This window comes from Anticarsia gemmatalis, chromosome 30, assembly GCF_050436995.1.
Source record: "Anticarsia gemmatalis isolate Benzon Research Colony breed Stoneville strain chromosome 30, ilAntGemm2 primary, whole genome shotgun sequence".
Classification (NCBI taxonomy): domain Eukaryota; kingdom Metazoa; phylum Arthropoda; class Insecta; order Lepidoptera; family Erebidae; genus Anticarsia; species Anticarsia gemmatalis.
Window position 1 is genome coordinate 2,284,411 of NC_134774.1, and position 17,302 is coordinate 2,301,712.

At 38.6% G+C, this 17,302-nt stretch overlaps 2 protein-coding genes across 2 annotated transcripts in view; one reads left to right on the forward strand and one right to left on the reverse strand.

The window, feature by feature from the left end:
• Positions 1-17,302, reverse strand: part of LOC142985403 (cytotoxic granule associated RNA binding protein TIA1) — a 196,529-nt gene that overhangs the window by 113,387 nt on the left and 65,840 nt on the right. Inside the window, exon 2 of the mRNA XM_076133541.1 lies at positions 2,809-2,872. Within this exon, the coding sequence (XP_075989656.1) occupies positions 2,809-2,857 (49 nt within the window). The 5' untranslated portion in view covers positions 2,858-2,872. The remainder of the gene's footprint in view (positions 1-2,808; positions 2,873-17,302) is intronic.
• Positions 10,360-17,057, forward strand: LOC142985516 (uncharacterized). The gene is made up of 7 exons (XM_076133732.1): positions 10,360-10,458; positions 11,018-11,229; positions 11,908-12,130; positions 12,764-13,051; positions 13,792-13,930; positions 14,547-14,707; positions 16,456-17,057. Exons 2-7 carry the CDS (start codon positions 11,038-11,040, stop codon positions 16,584-16,586), a joined length of 1,134 nt encoding a protein of 377 aa, XP_075989847.1. The 5' UTR covers positions 10,360-10,458; positions 11,018-11,037; the 3' UTR covers positions 16,587-17,057.

Genomic DNA, 17,302 nt, shown 5'->3' on the forward strand with positions numbered 1-17,302 from the left:
AATTGATTGTTTGTCGTATGGTTAGTGGTCAACCTAGTGTCAAAATTGTTCAAGCCGCCCGAGAGGCCTTTGACGTGGCTTAACGGCTGTTATCTTAGTAGACAACATCCAGGACCGACTTTTTACGTGCCCTCCGAAGCACGGAGACGCCCAGCTCAAATACCACTATGCGGTCACCCGTCTATGGAATGACCGCGCCAATGGTTGCTTAACCCACAGATCGTTTACCGCCCGGTGAGCGCAACTGGCTATGGGCGCCTAATGATATGTATGCATGAAATTAATGATAAAATGAAATTAATATTGTACCTAAATCAGAAATCAAACCTTCACTCACACGTTTACCGAACACAATTTCAATATAAGGTATCCATATTTTAGCTAATCACACACAAATTCAATATTAGGTATCCATATTTTACGTGACCCAGAAACCGAACCTACTCTACCTATAGCTACACTCTCTGAATCTCTACTCTATGTTCAGTTAATTGAGTTATTAATAATTCTTTGTAGCGCTCATAGACAGTTGCACTTACCGGTCGGTAAAAGATCTAATCGGTTAAGCAACTCTTATCGCGGTCATTCTTTAGATGGGTGACCGCCTACTGATGTTTTAACTGAGCCTTTCCGTGGCCTGAAAAAGTCGGTCCCAGCTCTTGTCTATAAAGATATCATTAAACCCTGTCAAAGGCATTTCAGGCGGCTTGAAAAACCATAAAATTAAAACTATGCCCAAATCAGAAATCAAACTCGCACTCACAAGATCACATAGAAAATTACACACAATTTCAATAGTATTCATATTTTACGTGACCCAGAAACCGAACCTACTCCACCCATAGCAACACTCTCTGTATCCCTACTCTGTGTTCAGTTAATTGAGTTATTAATTATTCTTCATCGGTTCATCTTGTGTCAGTCTCTTATAGGGGATGAACCAACCCTTAATATAAGACATAGATGTAGGTGCAGTGTTTGAGCTGAGTGTCTCCGTGATACAAGTCACGCTTGTTGTTTAACATAACAACAGTTCACGACAAACACTTCAACTACTTTGACACTAGTATACTATATTAAAGGCCGTCCGCGACTTCGTTCGCGTGGAAACCCTTCCCGTGTAAATCCCGATCCCTCGGGAACTCCGGGATAAAAAGTAACCTATGTGTTATTCTGGGTCTTCAGCTACCTATATACCAAATTTCATTGTAATCGATTCAGTAGTATTTGCGTGAAAGAGTAACAAACATCCATACATACATACATACATACATACATACATACATACATACATACATACATACATTCTAGTAGGAAGTAGGACTATACTATCGTATGGTTAGTGGTCAACCTAGTGTCAAAGTTGTTCAAGCCCGAAGACCTTTGACATGGCTTAACGACGGTTATCTTAATTGACAACAGCCGGGACCAACTTTTTCGGATCTTCTAAAGCACAAAGACATTATATGCGTATCACGTATCTCAGTTGACAACTAGTAAAGTTCAAATTAATGGTCACTATTCAGTACATTGCTGCTTTGACGTAAATATTCATCACTATAATCTAAGGGAGAAAACAATGTTCAGCATAGTCGCTTTCGGTAGTCAACTGAGAAATATGATAGCCACCCTGCTTGAATATCAGGCCACCCATCTGTAAAATGTACGCGTCAGGTGCTACACATAACCGATGGTCCTGTATGACAACATGTATGTATGTGAATGAAGCAAGGGAAGTTTGTAAGGATCGTACCAAGTGACGTTCTTTGGTCTCTGCCTACTCCTATAAGAAAAAGGCGTGATTTTATGTATACATGTTTGTATGAAATCTTTGTTTGCTATTCAGGGAATATTTTCTTAATTATAAAAATGTATTTCCATCGCCCAAAGCGATACAAAAACCTTTTTTTCATACAATTTCAGGTTTTTATTGCTCTCAAACAATTATTATTTAAATTAAGGGAATTTCAAATGCGGAAACGGAAAGTATTATCCCCAATGTTTTCCTTTAAGGGGTAAGCAGAAATAATACAAAATGGTATAAATACCACTATATGTAATTTTGTTATGTCTAAATTGCTGAAAGATTTTGCTGAAAATCGGCAGAGTGATAAGTAAGAGAAGTGATAGCCGAGTAGCATTAGTTGGCACCTCCCAACGCCAGTGTCTGCAGGTTCGAATCCTAAGCAACACACCAATGACTTATCCAAGTTGTGTGTGTATTACAAATAATTATCACTTGCGCCAACGGTGAAGGAAAACATCGTGATACAACCATACATTAGAGTTCTTTAGAACAGTTCTTGAAGGTATGAGACCCCAACCTGCACTTGGCCAGCGCTACTAGCCACTAACCCGTCCTTTATACGGAAGGAGATCCTTACCCAGCAGTGAGGCATTACTGGGTTAAATTTAATTGATAAGTCATCATGGCCTAGCCTTTCTTCCTAACTATGTTGGAGTCGGCTTCCAGTCTCACCGGATGCAGCTGAATACCAGTGTTTTACATGGAGCGACTGCCTATCTGACCTCCGCAACCCAGTGACCTAGGTTATAGCTTCTGACTACTGTTACCTACTGTCAAAGATCTTCGAAATTGACAGCCGGGACCCACAATTCAACATGCCTTTCGAAACATGAAGGAACCCGATATGTATAAGATGGTCACCCATCCATAGAACAACCTCGGCAAGCGTAGCTTAACCTCAGAGATCGATCCGCGTGGCTGTTGTTAACTAAGCCACGAGCTGATAAGTAATAGTAATAAAATTGTCTGTTTTGTTTTCAAAACGAGTAGATCCAACTCACCTTTCCCAGGACCTGATGGTATTGAAGCAGGACCTGCCGGAACCACCATAGTCGCCACCGGTTTCTGTAACCAAATAAATAAATATCATTGAACACCACACCGCAATAACCGTAGCGCCGCGTGTGGCTGGTCGAATCCCACCCGTGACAAATATTTGTGTGATGAGCACGAGTATTTGTTCTGAGCCTGGATGTTAATATATCTATATAAGTATGTATTTAGAAGTATATAAGTATGTTTATCAGTTATGATGATATATAGCCTATAACCTTCCTCGATAAATGGACTATCTAACACTGAAATATTTTTTCAAATCGGACCAGTAGTTCCTGAGATTAGCGCGTTCAAACAAACAAACAAACAAACAAACTCTTCAGCTTTATTATATTAGTATAGATTTGGTTACAGTACAAGCTCTGCTTAGTTTGGAATCAAATGAGCGTGTGTGAGTTGTCTAATGATATTTATTTATTTATTGGAAAACTCACACGGTTATTTGATTCCAAACGCAAACTAAGCAGAGCTTGTACTATGATAAATGTCTGGCTGTTGTCAATGTCAATTTCAAATTAAGATTATAGTCGTTAAGCCACGTCAAAGGCCTTCGAGCGGCTTGAACAACTTTGACACTAGGTTGACCACTAACCATACGATAAGAAGATGCGAACGAAACCGTGGGAAGGAGCTAGTAAAAGATATATTAGGTCGGGGAAAAAGTCTTTTCGCAGTATAGTATGTATGAACTTGTAATAAAATCTTCTCTCTATACAAAAAAGCTCGATATTTGGGTACCTCACGAGCTCACTGAAAGAAACCTAATGAACCGTGTACTCATTTGTGATTCTTGAAGCCAAAGAGATTTCATTACTAGTTCATCACTACATAGTATAAAACAAAGTCGCCCATTTTGTCTGTAGTCCCTTCGTATGCATAAAACTTTAAAACTACGCTACGGATTTTGATGCGGTTTTCACTAATAGAAAGAGTATTTTCTCCGACAGGTTTTTATATATACTTGAAATACATTAAAACTATATTAGCTGAGTTATAGCGATTTATGTCCAAGAAGTCAGAAAAAAAATCTAATTGAAGATTGCATTTGTGCGTGCGCCGCTTATACCGTTGGATACAAGTAAGAACAATGTATAGCAAAAACATTGGTCTTTATTAGTTCTACAAAAAAGTCCGCGATGACATATATCCAGCTTTTTTATTTAAGTCACAAAAACTACTTTTCTGTATTAAAAAAACATTTAATTCGTTGGGTGATGTTTAACTGGTGATATAACCAATAATACATATATCCTTATCAAAATAAGTAAGTTCATCATCACGAGCATTTAATTTAGATTATTTTTGCAGTTTACAGTGTGTTATTTAGACATATAGTTTAGGAGATATCACGATATTAGTATTGCGGCACGGTACGGGCCGGCCGCGGCGGCGGGGACTAGCGTAGCTTAAATATATGGGAAACCTTTCTCATCGTTAAAATGAAAATGTATGTATACCTTATATTATATTTAAAAAAATGTAGACAAAGTTAATCTTCTAAAAATAAATGTAAATAAAAAATAAGTAAAAGTAATAAAATGTAGAATGTAAATAATTTAAAAAGTAAACAAGAAAATAATAGTTAGATGTATATAACAAAAGTAGGTAAGTACATAAAAAAAAACAAAAAATATAAAAAAACGGTACATAAAAAATAAATAATATTAAAAAGTAGGTACTACGACTTTGATCTATACATATAAGACAAAAAAAATCTGTACATTACTTAAATATTTTTTCCAAAAACTGATAGGGGGGGCGATCAAAGAAGAGTCACAGAAACCAAAAAACATTTTAATATTTTAAACGCGGTTAAGGGAAAGAGAAGTTATTGTGAATTGAAAATTAGTATCCAATATGTGTTGGTGCGTTGACTGTATTTGTCGAAGTAGCGGGATACACGCAAACGAAGTTGCGCGGGTCAGCTAGTACATACTATAATGCGAAGAGACTTTTTCCCCGACCTAATATTTTACCAAAAACACAATTCAATAGGTATGTAACTGATATAAATTATTCAAAATTATTCGTAAAACATAAAAGTTACACAAAGATTGGAATAAAAGCATGACCTTTGGGTTTTTTGAATAAATACATTTACTTATTGTTATCATAGTTATCTCGAGGGAAATATATATTGATATTGTATCAATCGTGAACTGCGAAGAGCGGTGATAGCCGAGTGGTATAAGTTGGTACCTCCCACGCAATTGGTCGCAGGTTCGAACCTTAGACACCAATGACTTTTCAAAGTTATGTGTGTATCAATACCAATATTATAAAGCTGAAGAGTTTGTTTGAACGCGCTCATATCAAGAACTACTAGTCCGATTTGAATAATTCTGTCGGTGTTAGATAGCCTATTTATCGAGGAAAGCGATAGGCTATATATCTTGACGCTAAGATCAATAGGAGCAGAGTATCAGTAAAAAATGTTACAAAAACGGGGAAAATTGTGACCCATTCTCTCTTATGTCATACAAGCGAAGTTGCGCGGGTCAGCTAGTTAGAAGTAATTATCACTTGTTCCAACGGTGAAGGAAAACATCGTGATGCAACCTTGCATGTCAAAGAGTTCTTTAGAAGAGTTTTTGAAGGTATGCAAAGTCCCTAACTCGCAATTGGCCAGCGTGGTGGACTCAAGGCCTTAACCCCTCCTTGACCCTTGAAGGAGACCCTTGATTTGAGAAAACCCACATTTTACTTTTAACATGTGTCTACACCTTCAAGAAAATTCTTTTCCACGTGCAGACATTGCTAAAATATTCTCAAAAGAAATTGAATATATAAAGAGAAATAATTATATTTTTACTAGAAGGTAACGTTTCTTAATACGTAAAGAATTGTTTTACTTAGAAATCTTAATTATAAGGATAATACATAGTTGGATAAAATATGTAAATAACTACGAAAAAATAGCAGTGATAGCCGAGTGGTATAAGTTGGTACCTCCCACTCAAGTGGTCGACGGTTCGAAGCCGAGGCAACACACCAATGGCTTTTCCAAGTTATGTGTGTATTAGAAATAATTATCACTTGTTTCAGCGGTGAAGGAAAACATCGTGATGAAACCTTTCATGCCTAACTGACTCAAGGCCCGACCCTTCGTTTGGTAGGAGACCCTTGCCCAGCAGTGGGACAGCAATTGGTTGAAAAAACATAATAAGTTTAAATAAATTTAACCCATTAACGTCACGTGCTGGGCAAGGGTCTCCTCCCGTAATGAGGGAAGGGTTAGGCCTTGATTCCACCTCGCTGGCCAAGCGCGGGTCGGGTACTTTGTATACCTTCAAGAACTGTTCTAAAGAACTGTCAGGCATGCAAGGTGGCATCTCGATGATTTCCTTCACCTCTGGAACCAGTGATAATTATTTTTAATAATTCATTCATCGTCATTGGTGTGTTGCCTCGGGTTCGAACCTGTAACCGCGTGTGTGGGAGGTGTCAACTTATACCACTCAGCTATCACTGCTCTACACCTTAGATACCTGAGATATTTAAACTTAAAACTGTGTAATGTTTCAGATACATAATTATATCTAATATATAAAATTCTCGCGTCACAGTTTTCATTACCATACTCCTCCGAAACGGCTTGACCGATTCTCATGAAATTTTGTGAGCATATTGAGTAGGTCTGAGAATCGGCCAACATCTATTTTTCATACCCCTGAGTGACACTTTTTTTTAATGGCAGAACAACGTCTGCCGGGTCAGCTAGTTATTATATCTATACCTACTAATATTATAAAGCTGAAGAGTTTGTTTGTTTGAACGCGCTAATCTCAGGAACTACTGATCCGATTTGAAAAATTCTTACAGTGTTAGATAGCCCATTTACCGAGGAAGGCTATAGGCTACAAATCATTACGCTACGACCAATAGGAGCAGAGTACCAGTAAAAAATGTGACAAAAACGGGGAATATTATCGCAGCAAAAATTATTAGACGCAGGCGAAGTTGCGCGGGTCAGCTAGTAGTTATATAACAGTAAAAGTCAAGTGAACCCGTAGTATATAACAGTATATATCTATGTAATAGAAGTTGTTAAAATCAAGGTTGTTCTGTTGCTTGCTTGTAAGAAATGTTGCCTCCCGGCGTTGCCTGTGTCCGTTGTACCACGGGTTAGTAACAGGTGGTTGAGTTAACATTCAAATATCGTATGTTCGTTGAAAGGTTAGGCAAATTTCTAGCTAGCTGCCTAGAGATTTAAAAAAATGTTTTGGAACATAAAAAAACTTCTTCTTTTTTTTCAGATATAGCACGAAAAAGTCGCGGGGACTTCTACTAACATACAAACAACGAACAAAAAACACCACCAGACACGATACAATAATTATTTTGTGGATTGCACAAATAATTGATCCGTGTGAGAATCGAACCCACGGCCACAAATTACTTAACAAAATAAAATCAGTAAAAGTATTTGACTGCCTTCGTGGCGTAGTGGATTAGGCCACCCGCGGCACGAGAATTCTTGGTGCAGGAGTTGACATTTGTCTTTTTAAAAAACAATTTAAAAACCTAAAATACATGAATACAATAAGAGTTCGAATCTCACCCGGGACAAATCTTTGTGTGATGAGCACGACTGTTCTGAGCCTGGTTGTTAATGTATCTAAATAAGTATGTATTTACAAGTATATAAGTATGTTTATAAGTTACTAGCTGACCCGCGCAACTTCGCTTGCGTAACATAAGAGAGAATAAATTTCCCCGTTTTTGTAACATTTTTCAATGGTACTCTGCTCCTATTGGTAGTGGCGAGATGATATATAGCCTATAACCTTCCTCAATAAATGGACTATCTTACACTGAAAGAATTTTTCAAATTGGACCAGTAGTTCCTGAGATTAGCGCGTTCAAACAAACAAACAAACAATCAAACAAACAAACTCTTCAGCTTTATAATATTAGCATAGATTTGGTTACAGTACAAGCTCTGCTTAGTTTGGAATCAAATAGCCGTGTGTGAGTTGTCCAATGATATTTATTTATGAAAGTGAAAATCTTAATTCATCCGTCATCCAATTTCTCGTGAGACAACGGACTCGAACCCGGGACCCAGCGAAGCCCAAGCTCAGTCTAATTAGATTATGTAAGCCCCCGGCTATCCTGCTACCCACAGTTATTATTATAAATAAAATAATTGTTAATTATTATTAATTGTAGGTAAAAAAGTGTAGCGGAATGTAGGGTAAGGGGTGTAGATGCAGGTTGTATTTTGGATTGGTAGGCTCTCTTTTTCGTACTAATATAAAACTCGTTTACTTTTTTATGAGTACAATCGTATTTCGAGCCATTATTACCGACATTAGGGCGTTCAGATAAACAAAATCTTGAGCTTTATAAATATTAAGTGTAGATTTTTGTTTTGTTTGTTTTTAGAAAGACAATTCTTGCATTAAGAATTGCTCTTGTGTCGCGGGACTTTCACAAACGACTTTCAGGCTTTTGACTTCTGTTAGCGACCGTCAAAGATCTTTGAAAATGACAGCCGGGACCCACTATTTAATGTGCTTTCCGAAACACGGAGGAACTCGATATGTATAATATGGTCACCCATCTGGAGACAAACCTCGGCAAGCGTAGTTTAACCTGAGAGATCGATCCGCGCGGCTATTGTCACTTAGCCACGAGTACCTTTGGGTGTAACAGGCGTGATATAATATATGTATGTAAGTATGTACCTATCTTCTTTCTCGTGTGGTTAGTGGTCAACCTAGTGTCAAAGCTGTTCAAGCCGCCCGAAGGCCTGTGACGTGGCTTAACGACTGTTATTGTGGTAGATAACAACCGGGACCGACTTTTTACGTGCCCTCCCAAGCACGGAGACGCCCAGTTCAAATACCACTATGCGGACACCCATCTATGGAATGACCGCGCTTAGGGTTGCTTAACCCACAGAACTTTTACCGACTGGTGAGCGCAACGGGCTATGGGCGCCTCTATGTACCTATGTATGTATGTACTTAATCTGATGTTACGCCTGAAGCTATTAGTTTAAATAACAAGTTAGTAAGATGTTTATAATATGAAAGATAATAAACTGTACTTTATTATGTAATAAACATATAATTTTATGTACTTATTTGATGTACATAATTGAATTCAAAGCTTTTTAGCCTAACGAGTACTATCTGACTCGCGCAACTTCGTTTGCGTCACATAAGAGAGAATGCGTCGAAACTTTTTTTTTACATTTTTTACTTATACTCCGCTCCTAGTGATCGTAGCGTGATGATATATAGCCTATAGCCTTTCTCGATAAATGGGCTATTTAACCCTGAAAGTTTTTTTCAAATCGGACCAGTAATTCCTGAGATTAGCGCGTTCAAACAAACAAACTCCTCAGTTTTATAATATTAGTATAGATAATAATCAGTTATTTCATTATTTATTAGGCATACATAAAACCACACCTTTTTCCCGTAAGGGTAGACAAAGACCAATGCCTTCAAAAACTATTTCAAGGAAATTTTAGGGATTTTAAATCTATATTTTCTTTCACGGTTAGATAAATAATAATTGATAATGATTTTGAATAGACAGGACTACGAAAAGACAGTCTAGTGTTTGGGTTCGAAATCTAGACTATTCATATTTTATTCATCTTTCTTATAATGATGAAATCTCGCTGAAAGATGACGTCATGGAGTCTCGCTTATTATTATTTTTCTTACTTTATACAGCACATAATAATTTATAACGCATTACGATACAGAAATCTAATTGTATTTACCTAAGGGAGTAGTCAACATAATGCGAGTAAAACTGCAGGACACAGTAAATTATATTTAAATTATCATAACGCGTACGAACAAAAAAATAGTTCCTGAAAAAAAAAGTAACGCGCTAAAAGCAGCTAACACCATCTAGTAAATAAATTATCAAACTTACGTAAAGTAAGTGCTGCCATCTGTTTCTTACAAGTTAAACTCTTTAGCCTCTTCTCACACCCGGTCTCAAGCTACTATGTAGTACAAGTTTACAATCAGAGATGGCGCTACTAGTTTAAGACTGCGGGAGGTATTAGAAGGGGTTGGTTTTAAACTACGCCCCTTGCGGTACTGCAGACTCGTAAGTTATAGGCGTTTCTTACAGATTATATTTTTTATAATAAAAGCAGAGAGAGTATTAAAATACACGCAAATTTTGCCGTTTTAAAATGTCAGTCCTATGTAATAAGAAGCGAATATTTTCCTTTATCGTCGAATATCATCAAACTATAGGTCGCTATTAAAAATATTCTTACACATGCAACCATAAATTCACACCTTAGACCCAACACCACTTGCTACGATCCCTACAAACTCCTTTTACCCAACTTTAAAGAGAGAGTTATTACTTCATTCTAACAAAATTTGCCAAGCAATCGAACCTTAGACTCCTCAATCAACAATCCTTATCCTTAGCAGTAGTTACAAAATCTAAACTGCACATATGGTTTGAAACAATGAGAATTGTTTACGAATGAACAATGAACAAAAAGTAAAATTGCTCGTAATCTGTTACTAGCGAAGTAGAGACATTTTTAACCTACGTGTGAGTGAATGAAGTGAAAATTATAGGCGGGAATATTATTGTGTTTAAAGGTAAATAAAAAAGGTTATTTTTGCTAATCTTACTGATATTATAAATGCGAAAGTTTGTGAAAAAGATGATGTTTGTGACTCCTACACAATACATAATATATTTAACCCATTAATGTCCCACGGGCAAGGGACATTAATGGGCAAGGGTCTTTTCCCGTAATGAGGGAGAGGTTAGGCCTTGAGTCCACCACGCTGACCAAGTGCGGGTTGGGGACTTCGCATACATAAACGTATTAAACAAAATTTTAGGCATGCAAGGTTTCCTCACGATGCTTTCCTTCACCGTTGGAACAAGTGATCATTATTTCTAATACACACATAACTTGAAAAAGTCATTAGAGTCTTGCCTCTGGTTCGAAAAATCGACCACTTGCGTGGGAGGTGCCAACTTACCCCCGGTTTCTAAGGTACATTTAGCGGCAGTTTATCCATTCAATAGCGTTTAACCTCATAAAAAAACCGCTATTGAATAGATAAACTACCGCTAAAAGTACTCAGAAACCGGGGGTTAGACCACTGGACTATCGAACTATGTGAAGAATTTTCTTTCGTTTCACAGGAAAACCATGCAAATTTAAAATGCTGGGCCAAATGGTATATATGCTACCAGTGTTACTGCCTACACTAGTTATCAGGACCTACTGTGACAACACCACCAGTTCCGACGTGGTGTTCCACTTCGCTGGCCACGCTGAAGCCAGGAGTGATGAGGTCAGGACTGTCAGGAGTAATGTCACTGAAGGGACTACTGAAAAAGTCACTCAGACTGAGGTAATTGTTAAACCAATGGAGATAATTAATACTTATTACTTGTTCTTGTTCTTTATCTTATGGTTAGTGGTCAATCTAGTGTCAAAGTTGTTCAAGATTATAGTTTTATAGACAACCGCGGTCACCCATCTATAGAATGGCCGCGTCAAGGGTTGCTTAACTCACAGATCGTTTACCGGCCGATGAGCGCAAATGGCTATGGGGGTCACAAAATATCACTTATATTTCTTAGATAATATTATAAATTCAGTCTGTCTAACTGTTTCGCTTTCCCACTTAAACCATTTAACCGTTTTAGAGGTAATTTTGTACAAAGATAGTTTTCCCAAGCTTAGTATCTTTTTAAATACTTATCTCTACGGGTCAAAAAAGCAAATTTTGCAAAAAAATTACGCGGAAAAATCCTCAATCTTTTTTAAATTTCAAATGAAAAAATATATTAGGTCGAGGAAAAAGTATTTTCGCATTATAGTACGTATGAACTTGTGATAAAATCTTTTCTACACAAAAAGCTCAATATTTGGGTACCTCACGAGCTCACTGAAAGAAACCTAATGAACCGTGTACTCATTTGTGATTGTTGAAGCCAAAGAGATTCTATTACAAGTTCATACATACTAATGCGAAAAGACTTTTTCCCCGACCTAATATTATTATTTTTGTATCTTATTTCTCCAGGCAACAGTTATTTTCGTGACAGACACACCCAGACCGAAACGCAGGTCTACGACCACAACAGAATATTATGAAGATGATACGGAGAGCGTGGTCTTTGTGCCCAATGAAGCTCCTATAGTGAGGATCGAAGATGAGTACGACAGGCACCCGGTGAGACTGAACGATCTGATGGAGAAGCAGACTATTGGGGAGGTGGTCGATGGAGGGATGAGGCTGGAGACAGGTATTTACCCGTTTTTACTCAATATCCTATTTATAAATGCGAAAGATTGTGGGTATGTATGGATGTTTGTTACGCTTTCACGCAAGTACTGCTGATTACGATGAAATTTGGTGTGTACTGTGTATGTAGCTGAAGACCTAGAATAACACATAGGCAACTTTTATATGAAGGTAACTAAGGTCAGCTAGTTATTTTCTGTGAAAGCGGGAAAACTTGAGTCCTCACGGGCGATGTTGTGACTGTAAGTAGGTAGTATTTTCTGTGAAGAATTTCTCAGAGATTAGCCCCCATTACACACACTCTATCGCGCATGAAACAACAATCGCGCGTGAAAGAGCACGCGAAAAAGGGGAAAGGAAAGAGCACGCGCCGCGCTCATCTGTCCGCGCCCGCGAAGTATCGCTCTCTCAGAGCGCGCTGCGCACCCGCGCGTAATACTGTACGATACTAAGAACGTGCTATACAGTGTGTGTGTAAAGGCGACCATTATGTGTGTATCTTTTCGTCAACAAGTTATAATTCTTTAAAATCACGCCTATTTCCCATAGACCTATTCCTATGGAATATATTCATATTATTAAATTTAATGTATGTATGTTTTCATTCATATATTTTTTTCTTATTTATTTCCAGTGGCCCCACCAGCCGATATTCTCTTCATAGCAGCGAAAAACAATGACTTTCAAACTGAAACGACCACGCGAAAATCTCGTAGAAACTTCGACGCTCACGATGAGGCCTATAACCCTAGCCCCAAACCTAGGCCACCTAAGAAACTAGATTGTACCAATCTAGACTGCAATAACACTATCAAATCTGTCTGTGGAGGAAAAATTGTGAATCGAAAATGGCAGTACAGACTATTTTTAAACGATTGTTTCTTTAGAAAAGTTAATTGCAATTTTAAATATGAAATGAGTAGTGAGTATATTTTTTTATTGTTGGGTTAGTGGTCAACCTAGTGTCAAAGTTGTTTAAGCAGTTTTTGACGTGGTTTAACGACTGTTATCTTAATTGACAACAACCTTAACTTTTAAATTTTAATTGCAAGTTTGGCGCAGTGATTAATGTAGTCACCGTGATAACTGTAACGCTACGTGTGGTAGGTTTGAATCCCACTTGGGGCAAATATTTGCGTGATGACCACGAGTATTTGTTCTGAGCCTGGTTAATTTATCGATATAAGTAAGTATTTAGAAGTATATAAGTATGTTTATCAGTTATTTGGTCACAGTACAAGCTCTGCTTAGTTTGGAATCAAATGACCGTGTGTGAGTTGTCCAATGATATTTATTTGTCCTTAGTTGACATTTATTGCCATCGTGCCATCAAAGTGACATTTAGCATTTAAATCGTATTTTTTTTTGTTTCTTGTAAACAGCAAAGAATACCTAACAGGGAATAAAGTATATTTTTATTTGTACAGTCAACTTGGGTAACTTTGAATCATTTGGGTAACATTGAAACCAACACAATTGATAGAAGTTTGCAAAACTAAAATGAATCTTTATCAATTGTGTTGGTTTCATATGAAAAAATAATCGAAACTAGTTCAAATTCCCACGTTCAATGTTACCCAAATGATTCAAAGTTACCCAAGTTGACTGTAATTCTTTTTTAGTTTCAAAAAGGTATTTTTAAATACTTTTTCATAATTTCAGGATATATCCAGGTGCCTTCAGACAGGTGTAGAACAATCGCTTCTCACTACGGCAAACCTTTTGCATATAAACCAAAATTATTTGACTTACCCAAGAAAACCAAAGAGATTGGAACTAGGAAGAGTTTCTCTTCTAGAAGGTAAGATGCTCTTATTTTTGTCTTTAAAAAGACAACTCCCGCACTAAGAATTGCTCTTGTGTCGCGGGGACTTTTACAAACATACGAACAACGGACACAAAGCACAACCAGACCCGAAAAAAATATTTGTGGATGGCACGAATAATTGCTCCGTGTGGGAATCGAACTCACGACCTACCGACGCAGTAGTGTTAGCGTGGTGACCTAAACCACTGCGCCACTGAAGTTTGTTCTACCAAGTCTTTCTTCTTCTTCTTTATCGTATGGTTAGTGGTCAACCTAGTGTCAAAGTTGTTCAAGCCCGAAGGCCTTTGACGTGGCTTAAAGAATGTTATCTTAATTGACAACAACCAGGACCGACTTTTTTACGTGCCCTCCGTAGCACGGAGACGCCTAACTCAAATACTACTTTGCGGTCACCCATCTATGTAATGACTTCGCCAAGGTTAGCTTAACCCACAGATTGTATACCGACCGGTGACCGCAACTGGCTATGGGCGCCTCGTAGGAGACAATTCGGTATTTTTTATTGTATTTAGAATGCTGAGACGTGGCCATGTGTCATGGCGAAACTGTAACTTTTTTGTATGCTCACCCATCCATTTCTACACCTCAGGTCGATGTCAATGAACATGAATGGAGAATTCTGTTCGCACGTGTGTCCCGTGTCTTGTCCCGAGGAGTACGAGCCCGAGTGCGCCGTGTCGGCGACGGGACAGCGCCGCGTGTTCATGAACCACTGCGAGATGGACAATAACTCGTGCTCCTTCAGCGTCGGTGAGTGTAGTTGGAAGTCGGTAATTTAAGTCGGAAGTCGGTAGATTAAAGTCGGAAGTCGGTGGATTGAAGTCGGTTGTAAAAAGTCGGACGAAAGTGTTTTAAAGTCAGTAGATCAAAGTCGGAAGACGGTAGATTAAAGTCGGAAGTCGGTAGATTGAAGTCGGAAATCGGTAGTTTGAAGTTGGTAGATTAAAGTCGGAATTCGGTAGTTTTAAGTCGGAAGTCGTTAGAGGGAAGTCGGTAGTATGATGCCAGAAGTCATTAAACAGAAGTCATGAGTCACTAAGATAGTACAGTATCAGTAGATGTTAATGTATGAACATGTAAGGTGAGTGTTCGCACGTGTGTCCCGTGTCTTGTCCCGAGGAGTACGAGCCCGAGTGCGCCGTGTCGGCGACGGGACAGCGCCGCGTGTTCATGAACCACTGCGAGATGGACAACAACTCGTGCTCCTTCAGCGTTGGTGAGTGTAGTCGGAAGTTTGAAGCCGACAGTTGGTACTTTAAATCCGGAAGATGGTAGTTTGAAGTCGGTAGATTAAAGTCGGAAGTCGGTAGATTGAAGTCGAAAGTCGGTAGATTGAAGACGGAAGTCGGTACTCTAAGTCGGTTAAGAAGTCAATAGTAGGAAGTCGGAAGTCGGTAGTTTGAAGTCGGTAGATTAAAGTCGTAATCCGGTAGTTTAAAGTCGGAAGTCGGTAGTCATTAGTGGGAAGACGGTAGCTTGAAGTCGGTAGTAGGTAGTCAGAAGTCACTAGGCAGAAGTCAGTAGTCGCTAAGATAGTACAGCATCAGTAGATGTGAATGTATGAACATATAAGGTGAGTGTTCGCACGTGTGTCCCGTGTCGTGTGCCGAGGAGTACGAGCCCGAGTGCGCCGTGTCGGCGACGGGACAGCGCCGCGTGTTCATGAACCACTGCGAGATGGACAACAACTCGTGCTCCTTCAGTGTCGGTGAGTGTGAAGTCGGAAGTTGGTACTTTGAAGTTGGTAGATTAAAGTCGGAAGTTGATAGTCAGAAGTCGGTTGTAAGAAGTTAGGAGGTGCTTTGAAGTAGGTTTTAGGAAGTCGGTAAATTGAAGTCGGAAGTCGGTGCTTTGAAGTCGGTTCACGGAAGTTGGAAGTCGGTAGATTGACGTTGGAAGTCGTTCATTCAAATCAGTAGTAGGTAGTCAGAAGCCGGTTGGTGTAAGTCGGTAGTTGATGTCGGTAGTAGGATGCCAGAAGTCACTAGACAGAAGTCGGCAGTCGCTAGAATAGTACAGTGTCATTAGATGTAAATGTATGATCACGTAAGGTGAGTGTTCGCACGTGTGTCCCGTGTCGTGTGCCGAGGAGTACGAGCCCGAGTGCGCCGTGTCGGCGACGGGACAGCGCCGCGTGTTCATGAACCACTGCGAGATGGACAACAACTCGTGCTCCTTCAGCGTCGGTGAGTGTTTGTAGTCGGTAGGTTGAAGTCGGAAGTCGGTACTTTGAAGTCGGTAGATTAAAGCCGGAAGATGGTAGTTTGAAGTCGGTAGATTAAAATCGGAAGCTAGTAGTTGTAAGTCGGTTGAAGGTAATCGGACGTTGATAGTTTGAAGTCGGAAGTCGATTATAGTAAGTCGGAAGTTGGATCTTCGAAGTGAATAGTTTTAAGTCGGTAGATTAAAGTCGGTAGTCGTTAAGATAGTAGTTGTAGGTACTAAGAATAAGTTATTGAAATATAAAACCAACTTTATAACATTCGTTCTTTTTCCAGTATGGCATAAGCGCCCCCTCGCGGAGTGCGTGGGAGGGAAGAAGGCGGATATGAGACAGAACAGATTCTTTATCTCTTGGATGCAGAGAGTCGGGATATTGGATAACAAGGGAAAATTAGTTCTGGAATAAAATAAAGTATTATCTATACTAATATTATAAAGCTGAAGAGTTTTTTTGTTTGTTTGTTTGAACGCGCTAATCTCAGGAACTACTGGTCCGATTTGAAAAATTATTTCAGTGTTAGATAGTCCATTTATCGAGGATGGCTATAGGCTATATATCATCACGCCACGACGAATAGGAGCAGAGTACCAGTAAAATTTTTTACAAAAACGTGGAAAATTATGACCCATTCTCTCTTATGTGACGCAAGCGAAGTTGCGCGGGTCAGCTAGTCATATTATATACAAAAAATCTCGGCTAAGAAATCAGAACAGCAATTCTGCCGTCGTAAATCTAAACACAGTAACTTAAGTTACTGTGTTTATAGTTTGTTTAGTTCTTTGGAATCAGGAGACCGCGGGCTATTTGAGAAAGTTTTCGGTTTGTTTGTACGATGGATAGTTACCGAAATACATTAAATAAAAACACAGTATTTTTACAAAAAAAAAAAATGTTTTAATAAAAAATACAGTATCTGTGTTATTTTAAATTAAATAACAGTATCTCACTACTAACTGTGTTTTTTTTGCTTGATTATAACACGGCTTCTTCAGTTACTGTGATTGCGTATAAAATATTGTTCAAAGATAAACAACAAATACTTGAATAAATCACAGTATCTCATTTACTGTATTACTGATTTTATACGTATTTCTAAGAAACATAGTTATAACACAGTATGT

What these genes read in the sequence shown, in the direction of transcription:
- LOC142985516 (XM_076133732.1), top strand. Translation starts at nt 11,038, where the DNA reads ATGCTGGGCCAAATGGTATATATGCTACCAGTGTTACTGCCTACACTA. An exon ending in AGGGATGAGGCTGGAGACAG is followed by an intron (nt 12,131 to 12,763) that starts GTATTTACCCGT and finishes ATTTATTTCCAG; the next exon opens with TGGCCCCACCAGCCGATATT. An exon ending in TTTTAAATATGAAATGAGTA is followed by an intron (nt 13,052 to 13,791) that starts GTGAGTATATTT and finishes TCATAATTTCAG; the next exon opens with GATATATCCAGGTGCCTTCA.